General features: G+C 39.1%; 1 protein-coding gene across 10 annotated transcripts in view; it reads left to right on the forward strand.

The window, feature by feature from the left end:
• MAP7D3 (MAP7 domain containing 3) overlaps positions 1 to 19208 on the forward strand; it is a 165797-nt gene that overhangs the window by 144040 nt on the left and 2549 nt on the right. For 6 of the 10 annotated variants that reach the window (XM_078854265.1, XM_078854270.1, XM_078854271.1 and 3 more), the window contains 10 exons: positions 1639 to 1784; positions 2519 to 2649; positions 2841 to 3091; positions 10726 to 10861; positions 13003 to 13162; positions 14490 to 14594; positions 14892 to 14945; positions 15315 to 15402; positions 15930 to 16158; positions 17643 to 17938. In XM_078854265.1, coding sequence (XP_078710391.1) covers positions 1639 to 1784; positions 2519 to 2649; positions 2841 to 3091; positions 10726 to 10861; positions 13003 to 13162; positions 14490 to 14594; positions 14892 to 14945; positions 15315 to 15402; positions 15930 to 16158; positions 17643 to 17938 — 1596 coding nt within the window. The remainder of the gene's footprint in view (positions 1 to 1638; positions 1785 to 2518; positions 2650 to 2840; positions 3092 to 10725; positions 10862 to 13002; positions 13163 to 14489; positions 14595 to 14891; positions 14946 to 15314; positions 15403 to 15929; positions 16159 to 17642; positions 17939 to 19208) is intronic. The other 4 variants (XM_078854268.1, XM_078854272.1, XM_078854273.1 and 1 more) reach the window with 2 other exon arrangements.

Consider the following 19208-nt stretch of genomic DNA (forward strand, 5'->3'; position numbering starts at 1 on the left):
ATTTCAAAGGAGGCCTAAGAGACTAATAACCATGGGGCACAAATTGACTTATCTGAGGGAGAGCAAATTTTTCAGCTCAAAAGTTGCTGGAACAAGACGACTAGGTTACCTTTGACTTTTATTGAATCTAAGAAAGTTCCAGTGAAAGTACTATGTTCAATGTAAAGTCAATGTAATGCACACCAAGTTGGAGTTCATTCCCCCTGTTTTTTTTAGTCTTTCAATGTGCAATCAACATTTTTTGTCTTTTTTTCCCTTTCAAATGCATTCCTCCATCTTTATTTTTTTAGTATAATTTAAGCCAATTAACAGTCCTCACTAACAGTGATGAAACTTCTACACTGCTGACCTGTCTGTAATCAGTCCTTGCCTTTGCTGATCCATAATTTATGTTCATGTTTTTGCACAGCTATTTGTGTGCATTTTATTTTTCCACAAAATGTTTTACTTCACTTCGTATGAGGGAAATCTTATCTTGTACTGATAGCCAGGATGTGGCTCTGACTCAGTGTTATTCAAGCAAAGGTTCAGGACTTTTGCTTCAACTGTCAGCAAGTTTATGGTACTTTCAATAGTGTTAACACTTAATTTCAGTAATAATTTCTTTGCTCTATTCTAAATCAAATTATTGGTCATAACAGTGCAGTTCTCTCTACAAGAATGCTGTAGATACTAAAATAAAATGTTTTATCCATAAGAGTACAGTGATTAGGAGCTGGCATCTGTCATTAGATTTTTGTATCCCTAGATATTCTAAAATCTTAGATATGCTAGTTTTTAATCTGTTTGCAAATATCTCAATTTACATTATTATATACACTTCATAGATGAGTTGTATATTATATATGCACTACTGTGTTTAGTGTGCGATCCAATACAGTGATCATATTTTCTCATCACATCTTAATATATGTGAAGAGGCTGACAGTTTTGGAGGTGGTAAAGTAATTACAATTGATTATTAACCCTTTACATTTCTAGTTTCTTTATATACTTAAATCTTGTTTTGTTAATGTGGATAAAGTGTGTGGTTTGGGGAGAAAAGTAAAAATATGCAGTACTGTTAAATGGCAGCAGATAGAATAAGGAAATGCATAAAACAAGATTAAAATAATTAATATAGTAACTGCACTTTGTCACACATTTTATGAAAAATCATTCCATGTGGGCTGGATGAAACAAAACATTTTATAACTAACACGGCATTATCTACGCATTGTGATACATTTCTGAGATATGCCTCTTTGCCCTATGCAAGGGTTTAGCAGAACTCTGATGGTCAGTCTAGAAGTAATCATGACAAGATACAGTTTGACTAAATTGGAAACTACATTTAGGTATTGAAAGTTTAATGTAGACATTGTTTGGAAAAGCACTTTATTTTTTTATCTACACTTGACTGCTGCTTTCGGAATGGTTTCATTCTTGGTGCTGTAGCTTCCATACTCCTAATCGTGAGGTGATGGTGTCTTGCGTCCATGACCTGTTGCAATGTGCACTTCCAGTGTTGTTTTCTCTGTATGGGTTCTAACACACACAATCTTTCTTTCTTTCTCTTTCTCTCGCTCTTTCTCTTTCCTGTTCTGATGCTGTGCACTTGGTTCTCTGTTTTGTCTTGTCAAATTCCTAACTTTATAGAATCTCACCTCTGTCCTCGTTCAGCTTCAGCCAGTTCCATCAGTTCTCCAATCCAAACTCCTAAAGTGCCTGTGCGCAGCCGTAGCATTGACAGATTGAAGACCACTGTATCTTCGTCTGACACCAGGTCTCCAGAATCTGCACAGGTCTGTTGAAAAGTTCCTTTTACGAAAGGCTTGGTTTTTCTTTTTTTGGACGGGTCAGGTTAGGGGCGTGTTATAACTGTTTGCAATCCTAGTCAGCTGCACTCTTTATTGCATCAGAACAATTAAATGTTAGTGAAAATTCTTTATTTTACATTGTAAATAAACATTGTTGGATAATGTCACAAAATACTATTGTAATGAAAAGAACAAGTTGATGATTCTTTTTAAAGTTTTAATAATCTTTGGTTACTAATTACGCAAGTTAGTAAAAATAATTCCAAATGGAAAAATAGGTATACAGAAGAGTCACTTCTTTTCTTAAAAAAGAGAGCTTTATTTTAGAGTGTCTCCAAACCAAAATTTCAAACACACCAGAATTTCAGGGTGTTTAAAGCCAAACCTAAATCAGCTTGGATCTAGACTGTGCATTTATCTTTATAATCTATTTATCCAAATCCCCAGATTCAAACATCCTGAGACTTTGGGATGTTTGAAATCTGGATATGAATTTTGTGGAATGAGCTCTTCTTTATTTTCAGGGGATGCTGTTGATTATAAATCCTAAAGCCTCATTAATATAACATAACTAGAGCCATGTTCAGGAAGATAAAGGAAAATCCAAGGGTATCTTAATGTGACTAATGAATATTGTGATGGCATCACTTCTGCATTTCTCTGGTGTCTTCAACATATTCTGGAAGGTGTACATTACCACTGTTTGTGTATCTGATCAGAAATCAGAGACAGAAAAGCAGTCCCCAAGTCCTGCTGGGAGGCGCCCTCCATCGCCATCTATATCAGCTCGTAGAAGATCTCCATCCCCTGCCAATTTGGCAAAACGTCCTTCATCTCCCTCTACAGCTAGGTATGTTTAAACCTGTGTTCATCCTAAACCACGTTCAGAACAAAATGAGCACTACTTCCTGTGCCACAGGTTTGGTGTCCTGATACTGTCCAGTATGAATGTAGAAGGTGCATATTATTGCTGTGTGTATAAAATCAGTTACATTCTCCAGGCTTTCAGTGAAGCCTTCATAGGTGTTCCTTTCTCTGCAGACAAAATCAAAAAGCCCGTCCACCTTCACCTAGTGTATTGAAACAAAGACCATCATCCCCCACTACAGTCTCCAAACCAGCACCTATTCAACGCCTGCCTCTCACACCAAGTGTTATGAATATTACCAAAAAGAAACCTGAAATGGAGTGCAAACCAAAGGACAAGTGTGAAGAAGGAGCAGGACAAGAGCATGGCACTTCTCCAACCTCTGAGAGGGAAACTGTCCCAATTGCTGCAAAGACCAAAGAAGGTAGGCGCCTTAAGTGATCCACTTGTCTATTCCATTTATCTTTATGGTGGTCCACTACAGTTTGAAGTTTAATGGTGGTAATTACCTATAAATAGTGTTAGACAGTGAGAGCTTTGTAAGTATGGAAAAAATTTTAAAGCAATCCAGAAGAAACTTAAATCTTTCTTAATGGACACAAATTATGTTCCTGACTGCTCGTAGACACGAAAGATGACTTGACAATTCCTGAAAAAGTCCTAGCCAAGTTCTGTCTCCTTCCTAAATTTCCCCTGCGTCTCTGGTTTGATACAGTATTTTTCAAAGTGAGGAAGGGATATCTTTATGGTTGAATAATAGCCCTTGGAGTCAGGATATCTGATTCTATTTCTGATCTTTCCACCAAATTCTTGTGTGATCTTGCTTTATGCTTTTCTATCTGGAACTTCTCTGTGCCTTGACTTTTACATGTGTAAAATGGAGATTCATGAATATTTGTAAAATATTTAGAACTTCTTGGAGGGAAGGCACTATAGAAGTGAAAAGTATTAATATTCAGTTCCTGTAGTTTCACTGAATACAACTGAATGGTGGTGCATTCTACCCAAGAACTGACAGCATTTCAGTGATGAGTGAAACAATCCCTTTATACTGTAGTTTGTAAAACAATTGTGTCGGGGATTTGAGGATGCTTCAGGTTACAAGATGTTGTTTGCAAATTGTTAATTATACAGTAGCTTTATAAATTGCTGGGTTATACCATATGTAGTAGTCAGTTCGTTTGACTAGAGAGCTAAAGGTATTGACTTTTAGTCTTGTTTACAATGTAACTTCTAAACCAAATCCTATTCCACTTCGTACATTAGAAATACTGGATTAGATTCTCAAATCCAAGACACACGTGCAAAGTGGTTTCAAATAGCAGGAAATGCATACAAATTAAAGCACACACCTTTGAAACCTTGTTCTGTAAACTAGATACCTATGAAATTGAGCCAGCTATCACTTTAAAAATTGCATGCATATGCCTTAGCCTGGAGGAAAAATCAACTGCTCATTCATCGTAGCATACGTGCGACCTAGCTTCCAGATGGTTAGAGGCCTGCCGAAATTTTGATCCCAATGTATGTGCAGTCGCCACAGCATCAGGAGACAATGCACAACACTGCCACGCACAGGAGAACGAAAGAGACATGCTTCTCCCAGGTTGGAAATAAATCTCCTGACCCCATTCATTGTGCCACATGAGCACATCCTCTACCCTTCCAACCAGGAAGAACACCCTCTACAATCTCCAGAAAAGAATCTGGGAAAGACTTCTGATGAGGTATCACATGCACTTCTCTGTGGAGAAGGTCATAGGGGAAACTTAACAGAAAAAGGAGTTTGAACAGGCAACTGGTGGCGATACTGAGGGTGAAAATCCTTCAAATACCATGGGTAAGTGGGATCATATGCCTGATGCATGTCACTGCATGTAAAGATACTTATGTGTATTCCTGAATGTGTGTAAGCTTGAGGGAATGTCTGAAAATTTCCCTGTGTTAACACTTTAAACTGGGTGTGAAATATTGCCAAAAATTCTTTGGGATCTCATGTGTTATACTGTGCTTTGCCCACATACATTCTTGTGGAAAGATAGCTAAATGTCGTAGTCTAATGGTCAGTGTCGTATGGAGTTGTACATCAATCTTAAAACAGTGTTCCTTGCTCCTGATTGTAATAAATGTGTCTCTTAGACCTGTCTAGAACATGAGAAATAGATCAGTAATCCACATCACTGATATTTGATCCCTGCTGTCTGTCCTATTCACAGGTATCTACCAGTTACTTTTTGGCTTCAGTCATGCATGTCTTCCCTTACAGAATCATCCTTGTCCTTCACAAACCCACCTGCTACATCCTTATCTACCTCTGGGCCTCTCATCTTCTGAAGCTTTACCTTCTCATTGCCAGGACTTTGACCTGCCTCCACTGCTGCCTCTTCTAAACTGTGTTTGGAACTCAGCCCCGTATCCCATGTTGCCACTTCTGCTCGTTACTTATGTGCCTCTTCTCTCTCTCTCTCTTCCCCAGGCTAACTTCTAGACCTGTATTTACATCTCCTTCCATCTTGCTCTGCTGCTAACCAGATGATCACTTTCTTTGTAGTTGACAGTAGGAAGCTGGGAGTAGTTCTCTACCTAACTCTCTGTGGCATTTATAAGGCAAGGAGGCAATATGGAAGTGGATCAACACAGAAGTGTTGGTTTAACTTTTCCCTATGAGTATGCGGTGTCCACTCCTGGCCAGATATTCCCCTACATGCCTTACCTGTGAACATGGAGGCAGATCCCTCTGTTCTGTAAAAGTTGTTGCACATTTTCAAAATCATGTGCTGTGGAGTTGACATCAGAGGGCAAAAACTGAGGGCAGTGAGTGGCCATCTAGCCAGGCTACCTCACTGCTTTGGCACCATACCATACCCCAACCAGCTCCTGAGGCTACCACCCAAAGACATTGGCTTTTACCACTGAGTCGTCCCGCGACACCTGAGTTTCTATCAAGTCCTGGGCTCAGTCTTAATTTCAGGGTAGCTTTAAGTGTACTTAGTGTCATGGTGTCTGGGCTAGCTGCACCATTGTCCCTTCTTGAGGGGGGTCTCACTGAGTGTACCTCTCACAAATGTCAGACCTCAAGCCTTTATCTCCGCTGGGGTAGAGTTCTGCAATTCACCCGCTTTTAGACTAGGACCTGGATTACAGCCCCTTAGTTACCAGTTGTGACTACTTCAGCAGGTCCAACTGAGGTTTAGACGCTGGTATTGACTTCTCTCCGGCAGCTGTGACTAGCAGTTACACAGGGACCACACAAGCTTCTCAAACAGTATTGTTTAACATAACTGTACAACAGAACATTCAGAGACATGCAATAAAAATAACAAAAAAGGAGACCTCACCAAATGGACCGTATCTAGCCTTTTAGCTGCTCCTGGCTCAGATGTTTAGGCCCTGCTTAAGGTGAGACTTCCTACCCTTTAGCTCCTATCTCTCTCCCAGTTTGTGTCAGCCCCATGGCCTGCTGATCACTTTCTCTCTCCCTTTCTGCCAGTGGAACCTTTTAAAACTTTTGATCTTTATGATCGCCTTGGCAAAACAAGTCCTGTTAACTTGGCACCTGGAAGTGGCATCTCCCAGTAAAAGCCTCCATTGAACACTTAACTTGGCTTGAAGGTGTGTACCTGAGGGGCTGTCTTAGTTCTTAGTCCTTGTTTTGTTTCCTGCCTCAGCCAACTCCCAGCTCCAGTTGGGCTTAAGCTTTGGAGTTCAAGTAGACAGCCATCCAAAAGTGAACAGGGAAACATATAATAGTCATTACAACAATGCAGGTATCTCCCAGTTGGTCACACTTGGATCTCCATGTCGCTTTTCCCCCTATGGTGGACTTGATTGCCTGTCAACACATCTTGTCTTGTTTTCCTTTTGTGTCTACATTGGTAGGTAGTTAAAATATGCTATTATGCAATAAAACACATCTTATTTTTCAGTGACTTTAAGCAGTCTTACACAGCTTCTCTTCATGAGTTAAAAGGCTTGTTTCAACTTAAAAACATGTGTGCTCATTCATATGAGTTGTCAACTTGTGTGTTATGATGGGTAATAAACTTGAATGTGATAATTATATGTCTGGGTTGTTGAGGAGTCAGAGGGTATAAGGATAAAACAAATAGCCCACACTGAGGTATGGGTGATAACTTTCTGTCTAATGCCACACATCACACTGTTTCAACACAGGTATACATTATCTTAGTGGCTAAGTAAAAAACCACATTGCAGTGAGGAGATGGCAGGCTCCTCCTTAGATACCTGTAATGTGGAACATTCTTCAATCCATCATACAGGAAACTGTAGCTTCACTAGACCTAGGGAGGAGGGTAAACCATCATCAATTCTTCAAAAGGCAACAGTTCCACAGGCCTACTTAACACACTCCTTCCACCCCCTTAACCCAGACACATCAAGTAGTGCCGACAGTGAATCCTCAGAGAAGGAGTTGGTTGAAGGAATTCTACACACATAATGGGGCTGGAAGTGTCACAATTTCTGCTTCCTTTCAAGGAGTGCGTCTCATAATCCACAAGCTGACAGTGCGTGACACCAAACACCAACAACTGAACAGCAGTCCTGTTGGGTTACTTTTAAATCATGAGCAGCTTGTTTTAAAAAGTACAGAAAAGGAATGAGACAGTACTGAGAAATGAAAAATCATCAGGAATATCACTGTAGCGCACAAAGCTACAATGGGAGAACATCGCTAATGCATGTGTTCGTACTGGGGGGCCTGTTCTGTAACGACTAAATCTGTCTGAAATTCTGGCTTTGGGTAGATGGATTATGTGACATAGGAGCATAAAAAGTGCATCATCTTCCATCTCCACTGATGCAAAGATAGAGGAGGATTATACAGGCCCTCTGAAGAAGCACTTTCCTGAGTTGGAAGATGACCTCTTTTGCTCTACAGATGCAAGGAGCTCCAAGTAGCGCAGATGGAGGAATTGAGTAAGACAAAGATCATGGAAGACTTAAATTTGTGACCCAAAACTGACCACATGCAATTCAGGTACCCACATGTCTGCATACTTTACTTGTGCACCAAATGATGTTGGTACATGCATATCTGAGACTTTGGATATTCCAAAGCTTGTACACTCACTACTACATGTCCAGAAATTTGTGCTCCTAATCTTGAGTGCACAGAGTTAGTCTGTGCTGAAATCCTTATGGAAAACTATGATCCACCTTCAAGAGGGAAAATATGCATCTTCCGCAAATTGCCTCTCCCACCCTGCTGGCTTCCCATCTTCTTCCTATTTCCTCCCCCATCCTGACCTGTCCCAGTAATCTGTTATTTCGAACATTACTGTGACTGGTTTTCTTCCTTTTTTTATATTGCATACTCAGACTGTATTTTATGTGGTGGCGTACAGCTTGTAATCTTAAAATGGTATTGCCTCAGGTAGAGATTTTACACTGAGGGCCTGCATTCTTCATGGGAATATATAGTCAGGCTCAGTTTTGCGATAAGTTTGCCCAAGTTTAGTGATTGATTATCGATGGCATCACTGTTTTATTGACTTGGCTTTGGCTATGTGTATAAACAGAGCAGGTGTAAGAATCCTGTTGGCTTAGCAATAGCTTCTGCTATTGTTTATATTATAGTAGTGCCTAGATCAGGGCCAGTTGTGCTCGTTGCTGTACAGACTTGTAGTAAGAGACAGTACCTTCCCCAGACAGCTTATAAATTCTACAACTGAGGCAGATCAAGGGTGGCAGGGGAACAGGCACAGAGTTGAAATCACTTGCCTGATGTCACACAGCAAGCTAGTGACAGAGCTGCGATCAGCACCTGTCTTGACTCCCAGTCCAGTGTCCTATACATTAGCCCACAGTAGCAGCCAGACTTCATGACCAGAAGTGAACAACCCCCTCCCTCTGTATGTTTGCCTCCCCAGGTCCATTTCAAAAACGTCAATGTCTGATGCAAGCAATGGCTTCTCTGAGGTTTAGTAAGCTAACTCTTTGCACATACATGCTGTGCTCTGTGTATTATCAACTTAAGTTTTTTCTTTCCCAAATTTTCATACAACAAATAGCTTAAGAATGTTTGAAGGAAAAGACTTTCCCTTAGTATTGTTTTTAATGGAGTCAATCTTCCTGCTATGCATACAAAGCTTTTATTTGAGGAGGTAGATGATTGGTACCAGAACCAGTCTTTGCACCTGTCCTGACTGCTCTCCTGTGCAATTTGGGAGGTAGGTATGTGCAGAGGGATGGTCTGTGTGGTTTGGTGTTGCTTGGGGAGGTTGGGTATTTCAGTATTCTTTGGACTGGCTTGTTTCTGGGTTTGGCGATGATACAGTTTTATTCTTGCTTGTACTAGTATGATTGCATTTCTTAAGTCAAAGGTGGTAAAAGCCCTGGAGAGGCCCCGGAGACTGTATAAATCTTAAATACATAGAAAAAAACTCTCCAGCAGTACTAGTTAGGAAATTGAAATCCTGTGTACACACTTACACTCCCTCAGTTTTGCAAGCACAATTTGTGTGCACAAAACTTTGTCTTGACTCCACAGCTGTATACGTGCAGTTGATGCTTTCATTCTACAGTTAGTGGACAATGACTTCACAGTCCATACCCAACTCTTGAGAAATCTTTCCCACTGTGCTGTCTTAAACTTATAAATAGTGTCTGAATTTCACATAAATTAGCACATTATATTGAAGTAATTTTTTTTTCAGGCTAGAAGCAAAATACTTTTGTCAGTGCGTTGATTTTGCTGCTTATTGAAATGTCAAATTTTTTTTTCATTTGAAGAATTTTCCAAATATTAATCATTTGGACTTGTAGGATTTATCAGTGTTACAGCAGCAGTTATCTACCCATCTGTAAGGATGTTAATTTTTTTTTTTTTAAGGGAAGAATCTCAGCTAGTATTAATTGGCATAGGCATATTGCTTTCAGTGGAACTACGCTGATTTACAGCAACAGAAAATCAGGCCCTAAATGTTCTAAAGATCAGACATCAGTTACATTAAAACCAGTTAAACTTCAAGAAGATGGGTATACTTCCTAAAAACAAGGGGTTTGTTTACAGTATAAATTAGTCAAGTGGCTTTTCAGAATATTTTTATGAACATGTTTCTTGTACTCAGACCCCAGGGCAGTGTGGGTGTGTGGGGGGCATGTATAAAAGAGAGTTTGGTTGTGCCCTTGTAATATATTATCTTTGGATATTATATAAAAAGGGCAGTTAGAGATGTTTTGATCTGCATGTAAAATGAGAATGTAGCAATGTCACTATGTGGATATGATTTAAGATCGTAGTTTGTTTTCCTCTAGCTGAATTTTACTGATAAAACAAAGGCATAGTTGTTGTTCTAAAAATATTGCTAATTTTGTAAAATGGATTTTTAAAATTGATGCTTCCTCTTTTGGTCCAGAATATGTTTGTCCTGTTTATTATAAGGAAGACTAAACAAGTTTATTGCTCGTACAATAATATTTCTCCAGATTTTTTAAAAAGCGCTAATAGAACAGTCTTCGCAGGTTACATAATTATTTGTTTTTGGAAATATTCTGTTTTCATTGTTATGATTATTACAGCATTATTTGTAGCAGAGATGCATGTAGTATTTGGGAATGGTTGCTTATGAGGTGTGGCTCCCTTAAGAAACCAGGAGGCGAAAGAGAAGACACCGCAGTGGGGATCATGAGGAAGAGAAACCTAGCGGGGTGCCAGTAAGACCCCAGGAATAAAGTTTGTTCTTGTTTGCATTTAAACCTGAGTGGTCTTCAAATTATTGGAATACCACAATGCACTTTCAGTAGTAACATCTGAAAACAACCAAAGGTGTATTGCTGGAATGAGTTAGTGTAGTATGTCTCCAGCGTAAATAAGGTACTGGGATCCTATTGTTGCTTTCTTTCAACTATTTAGGACTTTCTTCCAGTCTCCCTATGTGTTGAATACAGAGTGCTTTGAATAACTGGTTGAGTACTTACGTTAATAATGGTAGGGCAGTTGGACAAAGCGGTGTTACTTGCCTCTCAGATCACAGTGGTGAAGGCATGTTTTGAAGTGGATGATACTATATAACAGCACCTTCTTTCAAATTACAGAATCTAGTAGCAAAACTATTCCAGGAACCACAACAGCCGAAGAAGCCGCTAAAATCTTAGCAGAGAAACGACGTCTTGCCCGGGAGCAAAGAGAGCGTGAAGACCAGGAAAGAATTCAGAGAGAAGAGGAGGAAAGGTAACTTGTAAATACTGGAAAACAATATTTTCTGTGGTGCAAATTTGATTGGCATGTAAACCTGACTGACATGTATTTTAGCTACACATGCGAGAATCTGCAGAGAAGCAGGTACATATGGCAGAGTTTGCTGGAAATACATATCCTTGTGAATGTCAGAAGTCTGTGTGAAATTGGGATGTCACTTTCTAGGCAGACTGCTTCCCTTCCTTTCAAGTCTCCAGTGATTCTGCTACTTAAATTATAGGATATGCTTCTTATTCCAGTTACATTTAATTTTCTTTATAAGATATTAAAATCCTCTTCAAACTACGGGAGAACCTCCGTTACGAACACCTCAGGAGTGGAGGTTGTTCGTAACTCTGAACAAAATGTTATGGTTGTTCTTTCAAAAGTTTATAGCTGAATATTGACTTAATACAGCTTTGAAACTTCACTCTTCAGAAGAAAAATGCTGCTTTTAATGAGCTTAATTTAAATGAAACAAGCACAGCTAGTTTCCTTAACTTGTCAAACCTTTTTTAAAATTTCCCTTTATTTTTTAGTAGTTTACCTTTAATACAGTACTGTCCTGTACAGTATTTGCTTTTTTGGGTCTCTGCTGCTTGATTGTGTACTTCCGCTTTCAAATGAGGGTGTGGTTGACCGGTCAGTTCTTAACTCTTGTGGTCTGATGTATTCCTCTTAAACTCTACTTTGGCAAACTTGGGAGACCTGTTGACTTCTAGGTTCCAAGTTTAAATTCATCCCGGGTTGATGATGACAGAGATGCCACGTGATGGATGGCAGGTAGCGTACATGCAATGCATTTCTCTTATTAGTCCAGTTCTCAGTGGACAAGTGTCCATATCACCAGAACAACTGGCACCCTTCTTGACAGTATCATAGAATTGTAGGACTATTAGATAGGTCATGTCGTCCTGCCTCAGTACAGAGAGCTGGACTACAAGTATTATCTGTTATCGGTAGTGTCCAAAGAATTAACTGTCCAGGAAGGATGAATTACCTTTCTGTACACAGATCCTTTCTGTTCCTCCAACTCCCAGTTGAAAGAGACACTGATGGAATGGCGGTGTTAGTAAACTTTTACTGTTTGCTGCTTTGTTTATCTGTTCTATGGCTAGACACAGTGGATGCCCTTAATAACAACCCTGATATTAACAACTTCTGGTTAATAGCAACATTTTGCCGGGAACCAATCCTGTCCTGTTGACTTTAACGTTAATGAGATTCAGATATTGGCAACAGCATGCCACTTACTGAAAACTTTTTTTGGAAGAAAGGCCCCGGCTGCCACCAAGGAAGCACTGGGACATGCCTTCCCTGCCTGTAGCCCTGAAAACCTGCCTGCAGCTGGACCTCAGCCTGTCCCAGCTCTTCCTTCCTTGGCTACAGTCCCACAAACCTATGTGCAACCCTGGACCACACAGGAGATAAGAGGCTGGGGCCTCTGTATTTCCATCCAACAGGGTAACCTCTGCTGGAGTCCCAGTTCTGTTTGCTGGGAGGGGGCTGTGGCCTGGATGCCAGGGCTTTCCATGGGGAGCAGCGGTGTTGGGGGTCCATTGAGCTTCATGGTACCTCTCCCGTTGCTGCCCTGCCCACAGCTTCCCCTCCCCATGTAAAGCCCTGGCTTTTGGGCTGCCACCCCACTCCTGGCTGCTGCTCTGCTCACAACCAGGTTGGCAAAATGCGTCCCAGTATTTCCTTCCCTAGCTGCAGCCCCACAAACCTGCCTTCAGCTTATTGGCAACTTTTTTGCTGGCAACTTCTTGGTGGTTGGTAATAAGTAGAATCGACTATAGCTGACTTTGGTCTTCAGAACTGTGAGTTTGGGTATGTGTACACTGCAGCTGGGAGCGTGCCTCCCAACCCAGGTAGACAGACGTGCTCTAGCTCCACTCAAAGTAGTGTGCTAAAAATAGCAGCATGGATGCTGTGGCTCTGCTAGCTGCCCAAGAGCAAGCCCGCCTGGGTCCAAGCTTGTGTGACTAGCCCTGTGGCAACGTCCACGCTGCTATGTATAGCATGCTCCCAGCTGTAGCGTAGACCTACCCTTTGGCATCTTTCACAAGCTTTAAACTTTCTTTCTCCCACTTTAAATAATATCCAGTCTGTAATCCATTTCTCGGAAATACTAGGAGCAGAGAAGAAGAAATGGTAAAGAAAATGATTGAAGATAAAGTACAAAGAGAGGAGGTGCTCCAGAGACTGGAGGAAGAAAAAAGACTTGATGATGAAGAACAGCAAAGACTAGCTGAAGAGAGAGTTCGCAAAGAACAGGAGGAGCAGGAAAAGCTAGTAGGTTTAACAGGTTTACTTGCTAGATGTAGAACATGACTCTGTTCCTTGGAAAAGCTGTTAAGTCATCCTTTTTAGATCCTGGATCAGTTCATGTTGGAAAATGACCAATCATAAAGGGACATAGGATACCATAGATAAAACTATTGAAATCTTCCTAAATTGTGTGGCTTTTGGGTCTGGGAAAGAAGCAGATATTTCATAACCATTTTAGTTATGTTCAGTGCACTGGTGGCCGAAAGCTGCTTGGTAGGTAAATGCAAGGAACTCTGTAAAAGCCAAAGTATAATAGCGCTTCTTCATAATCTTTATTGGGGCCACTTACAGAGCTTCCCATTTTAAAAGATCAGAGAGGAGTCTGGGGCACCTTGTGCGATCTAACTTCTCTATAAAAGGTAATGTTACAGCAGATATTAAAATACTTCTTAGCATATGTGCAATGTGCCTCAGGTGGCACATGACCAGGATTCATCACCGAATTTGGTCCACTGGTTGGATCATTAGCTTGCCCGGGCTGGGTGCTGGCGCACAGTGTGACATGAATGCTGATCCATGGCCCCCCACTTACTATGAATGAAAATACTACTAATCCCTAGATATAGCCTTTCATGGCTAATTAATGTCTGTATAACCTGGAAAAGGAATCCTTCCGAATGAATGAATGAATGAAATTATATTTTTCAGGCTATATGAACCTTGTTCAATGTATGATGAATTTCTAACAGCCATTTGTATCTCTGGTATATATTGTCTCTATAACTGTCGTATAAACTTTTCATTCTCAGTCTCTATCATACTTTACTGTTCTGAACAATTGTTATAAAAATAAGCTAGTGTTAAGAATGCTCTTATCTCCCCATCAAGGCTTGCAATCATAGTGAACAACAGATTCCGTTATAGTGGGAGCACTAAGATATTCAGTGCCAGTTATCTTAAATACAAATATCTGACTGCAAAGGTTGTAAATTAATGTTGCTATATTTGCAATTCAACTGCTTTCCTCATGGTTTCTAAAGTATCTTCCTTAAATGGACCTTCATTCTAAAGTACAGGTTTAACTATTCAGATAGCTCTGGGGACATCTAAAGAACTGGGATAATCATTTAACTGAATATTTTTTCTGTGAATTTCAGAATCAGGTGGCAAATCTGTAATTCAGATTTTCAGGATTAGGATAATAGGTATTTACATGTACTGCACACCAGATGCTTAAGTGGTGGTATGAACCATTTCTCACATCTACAAAATAACTAATGATAAAATAGCTCTTTTGACACCTTAAAATTGAATTATGTATTGCATCCCATATTCTCTGCCTTAATTTTAGAGAGAGGAAGCTGAAGCAAAAGCCCAAGAAGAAGCTGAAAGACAACGGCAGGAGCGAGAGAGAATTATGCAGCAAAATATGCAGGAGAGACTTGAAAGGAAAAAGGTGCATAGTTCTTACTTTCAAGCCTTTAAGTGAGCATTTAAAAGAGAGTGTTGAGACTCTTACGTTAAAGCAATTTGGTGAATAAAGTTAAACAAACCATCTGCATATGTATGTGAATAAATCAGATTGCATTTTTAAAGGTATATTTTGGTTTCTGTGCTATAAGATGAAAATTTATAATGGTAAATAGAGTAAAGAATTTTTAAATCCTTTAAATACAAAAGTTGATAAAAGAAGCCAAATGATCAAAGTTCAGCCTTTTCCATGTTGTGACAAATTCACTGTTTGCTTTAACAGAGAATTGAAGAAATAATGAAAAGAACTCGGAAGTCAGATCAGAATGAAGCCAAGGTACTTGTTTGTTTGTGACATTATATAGATTCAAGGAGTTCTCATGTTTTACTTTCAGAACCTTTCCATTAAATGCTTCACTTTCAGAAGAATAACAAGCATCTTTATGTTCTGTTCGACTGAAATGAAATGGCTTCCAGTCATAGCACAAGGATCCTGTGCAATGACCAATAGTAACTCTCAGTATACTCAAGGCAATTCTTAAATACTCCTGAGGGTCTCTGCAGCATGAAAGCTGGATGTACGTCCTTTAAAATGTATTGAATCATGGCCTGTGTGATAATATGTGGATGGTTCGCAATAAATATTGTGTGTTGTTGTGTTACTTAGAACAGTTGAAGTTAGCAGTAATACAGATTTCTGTTACAGAATGAAGAGAAGTCTGCTAATGAGGGGGAAGAGGAAGAGGATGCAGAAGAGGAGGGAGAGTTGGGCCTTGAAAAAACATATCAACCAGGTAAACAGTGTTTGGTAAATGAGGACCAAAATGGTTAAAATCGCTTATATTCTAAAGTGGGGTAGTCATTGTCTCAATGGGATCTGGACTCCCTAATAAACGAATAATTTTGTTTCTTCACTTATCCTCTGAAAGGCCTTACTCGATTTTCAGCAATTGGCAATATTTACTGTAAGTTAATTTTCATGCTGATGTATGATAATTTAAGTACACCATTTCCACAATTGCCGTGGAAGCGGTCTGTATAAAAATGAGAATAGATTATTTATTCCATAGTGTGGAAGACAGGCAAAATTATTAACTAAAAATGTATGATTTGAGAATGACTGTACAATAATAATAATATTTTAGATTTGTTTTGGCACTGTAAAAATACATGTATTATTCAATATCATTATAGCCAATTTCCCATTAGAGATGTTCGTTTTATGAGACTGTATGTTCAGAACATTCCAGCTAGGGGAGAGACCAGTTAGGCATTTATTGGTGTGTTGTTAATTTGGAATCGCAACCCTAATATATTGCAGCTCTCTGTCTTTCAGAAAAGATAAATGGTGTTGATCTGTCTCAAGAAATCAAGGTGCAGACACAATGTAGTTCTGAGTTTGCATGTGGTTTGACTTCTATGGAATCTTCAATGCAAGATATGTCAAAAATGGAGGCTGATGAAGTACTTATGAATGGAGATGAGCAAGACATTTATCAGAAGGAGACTAATGAAAGGTCTTTGCATGTTACGCAGCTAAAGGGTTATAGGTGAGCCTGTGTGATGGTGTCCTAATGTAAAGGTTGCATCTGATTGTAATTTACGCAAGAAATCTTTAAATACACTTCATATAGTTTGTTTAGTACTGATCATAGGTTGCCAAAAATTTAGTTTGAGACTGTCGAGTTTTGTTGTAGTTGTCAGGAAACACCTGATTTACTCTAGGTAAAACTTCAAGTTAGTATTTTTAAAATGATATATGCCACTTTAAATATATAAAACAATGTAACATTAAATTATAAAATAAAATATAAATTATTATTCCTTCTTGTATAATTATACATTGTTGTATTTTGGAGCTGATCGTGATTCCTCTCAATCTAATGTGAGTCTGGAGTAACAGTAGTGAAGTCAGTGGAGATATACCTCAGTGTAAATCTGGTGTGAAATTGAACAGGTCCACATCTGATCAATTGATTTAATGTACAGAAACTAAATTCAGAGATTGTAAGTTTGCTTCAGAACTTACTAAAGCATCGGTATCTTGATAAAGAAAAATATAGTTTAAAACTTTCTATTATGAAGCAGTGCCCACTGCCTCAAGTGTATTACATGATCAAACTGTCAGTTTGCTATTTAATGCATAAGCTGCTTGTTTTTGATAGTGCCATGTCAATAACGGTGGTGGTGGTGGTAAGTGGATTGAGATGTTGCCAAACAAACAGAAACATGTCTAACTTACTTGTAAACAAAGGCAACAACCTGAACAGTTTTCCCTGGGGCTGGATGACAGTTTGTTACTAAATCTCCAAACAAGAGAGTAGAGAGAAGGGAGAGTATCTACAGGATTCTCTAAGACACCTTCAACTTAGCTAAAACAATGTTAAAAACCTCACTTGGTGGGAATTTTAGTATTAGTTTTTAATAATACATTTCTCATTTTCAGAGAGAGAATTTCCATCCAGTCCTTGGAAAAATCTCTAGATTCATGGGCAATTCTGTTTGCTTGTCCAAATCCTAATGATGCTTTAGAATTTGCACTGAAAATACTCTGATATTAAATTAAAAAATTTCTGTTCTTGCCACATGTGTCTAGTGACGGAATATAAAGTGTAAATGTTTCATGACTTCTTCAAAAATTAATTGAAACTGATGGTTTGAATATAACACTTTTACAGAGTAGTTTGTGAATCAGTAAATGCATGTGTTTATCAAAAATGAATCTGAAAACAAAGCAGAAACACAGACTATTAAAGCAGGGACATGGATCCTGTGACTTTTTTTTATACCAGTTCTGTGGAGTTGTGCTCTTATCTGATGGTTATTGGTGCAGAAGTGACTGACTGGATGTTGCTGCAGTTGTTCCTTCTGATCTGACTCCTATAACAATCGCATGGCAGGCAGGGCAGTTTATCCTGAAAAATATTCATTGAGGAGAATATAGGGGTTTCTAATTGGCTGACCCCCTTTTCTGTTAGTAAATAAGGGTCAGGTGTCCAGCACACTTAACAAATGTGTTTTGTTCTTTCTCCAGTCCTTCAGCAAAAGAAATGGTTATCCAGAATTCAGAAATATTGCACGTTAATGAAACTGATCATACGATTGGACTTATACAGAATCTCAATGGAAAATCTAATGCATGGACTTTTGAAGAAATTATTGACCTTGGAGTACATTCCAAGTCAACCAAACTGAGTTCAGACAGCATCACTGCTGATAACTGTAATGAAAACTTGAATGATGCTGCTACAGTTCCCTCTAGTCCGAAATTAGCATTTGAGGACAATGGCATGGTGAATTCCTTGACCAAACCTATAGAGACTGCATCAGGTAATGTATGCTGACTTCCCTTCTACCGCCTGCTCCCACTAAATTAAGGTAGCTTTGTTAAATATTTACTGTATGTTTGTGCTTTCTTTTTTTCTTTTTTTTTGAGAATCTCTTGTATTCTCTAAACTAGCAACAGGCTCTTACTGTTGTGCTTATTTTCCTTTTGTCAGAGGAGTAACTAGTTGATGACTTTTGAAGGGACTTAACTATTACAGCTAGATAACACACCCACTGAGAGCTCTTCCAAAAGAACAGCTCAATCACAATGAAGCTTCTGTACCTCTCCCTAGGACTAAAACTTTTTTTAATTTTTTTTTATTTTTTGTTGTTCTTAAATCTCTTACATGGTTACTGTGATTTTTTAAAAATGTTAATTTTTGAAGTGCTGCTGGTTACTATTAAAACCCTTCATGAGCTAGACCCCTCTGACTTAAGCCCTTCCACTTAAGTATATTCTTGTACTTTGCTGGGGCTGAGATGTTTTGAGTCTTAAAATTACCACTTCAAAGTCTGTAGGGCTTTTAGTTACTCGGCACTTGTCAAGAGGAAGATTGTTCTGCAACACCTGTTTTTTTTACTGTAAAGCAATATTAATTCTTCATGTTGTGTGAGCTTGACTAGACATGACAACAGGCATACTCTTGGTGCTAGTGCTGAATGAAAGATGTTCCATTAATATGGGGATAAAATGAATAACAGGTGTTTGTTTCTAGAGCAAATGATTATTTAATTAATATTGTGCACTTGATGCATTTCATTTAGGAATAGCCTCGTACACCTCTGAGGTAGATGTGCTGATTTTACAGATGAGTCGACAGAAGTTGAGACTTGCCCGTGGCCACACTGTGAATTAGTGATAGAGGTGGGAAAAGAACCCAAGAGTCCTGACTACCAGTCCTCCCCTCTAAACACTAGACAATAAGCAGTAGGGAGGAAGTGTTAACTGTGTTACACTTTGCTGGAAAGGAACTGTGATTTCTTTCTGGTAAACTCAGTACAGAATGCATTAATTTTTAAAAGCTGTTTGTTAGAGATCTGTAATGCAGAAAACAGTATATCAAACCTGTGTTGCATCCCAAGCAAAACTTCTGAGGTTATGGAAATAAAATCTGAATTGCACAAACAGGTTTATAAAAAGCAAACGCGTCTACAGACCTCAAGCTGATAGGCTTGAGTGTGAAGTGTGGAGGAGACAAGAATTACCAGTCTAATAGTGGGAATCCTCCAAAAGTTGTTGTCTTATCAAATCATTTGTAGTTATCCATGTCCA

Source organism: Lepidochelys kempii, chromosome 9 (genome assembly GCF_965140285.1).
Source record: "Lepidochelys kempii isolate rLepKem1 chromosome 9, rLepKem1.hap1, whole genome shotgun sequence".
Taxonomy (NCBI): Eukaryota; Metazoa; Chordata; order Testudines; family Cheloniidae; genus Lepidochelys; species Lepidochelys kempii.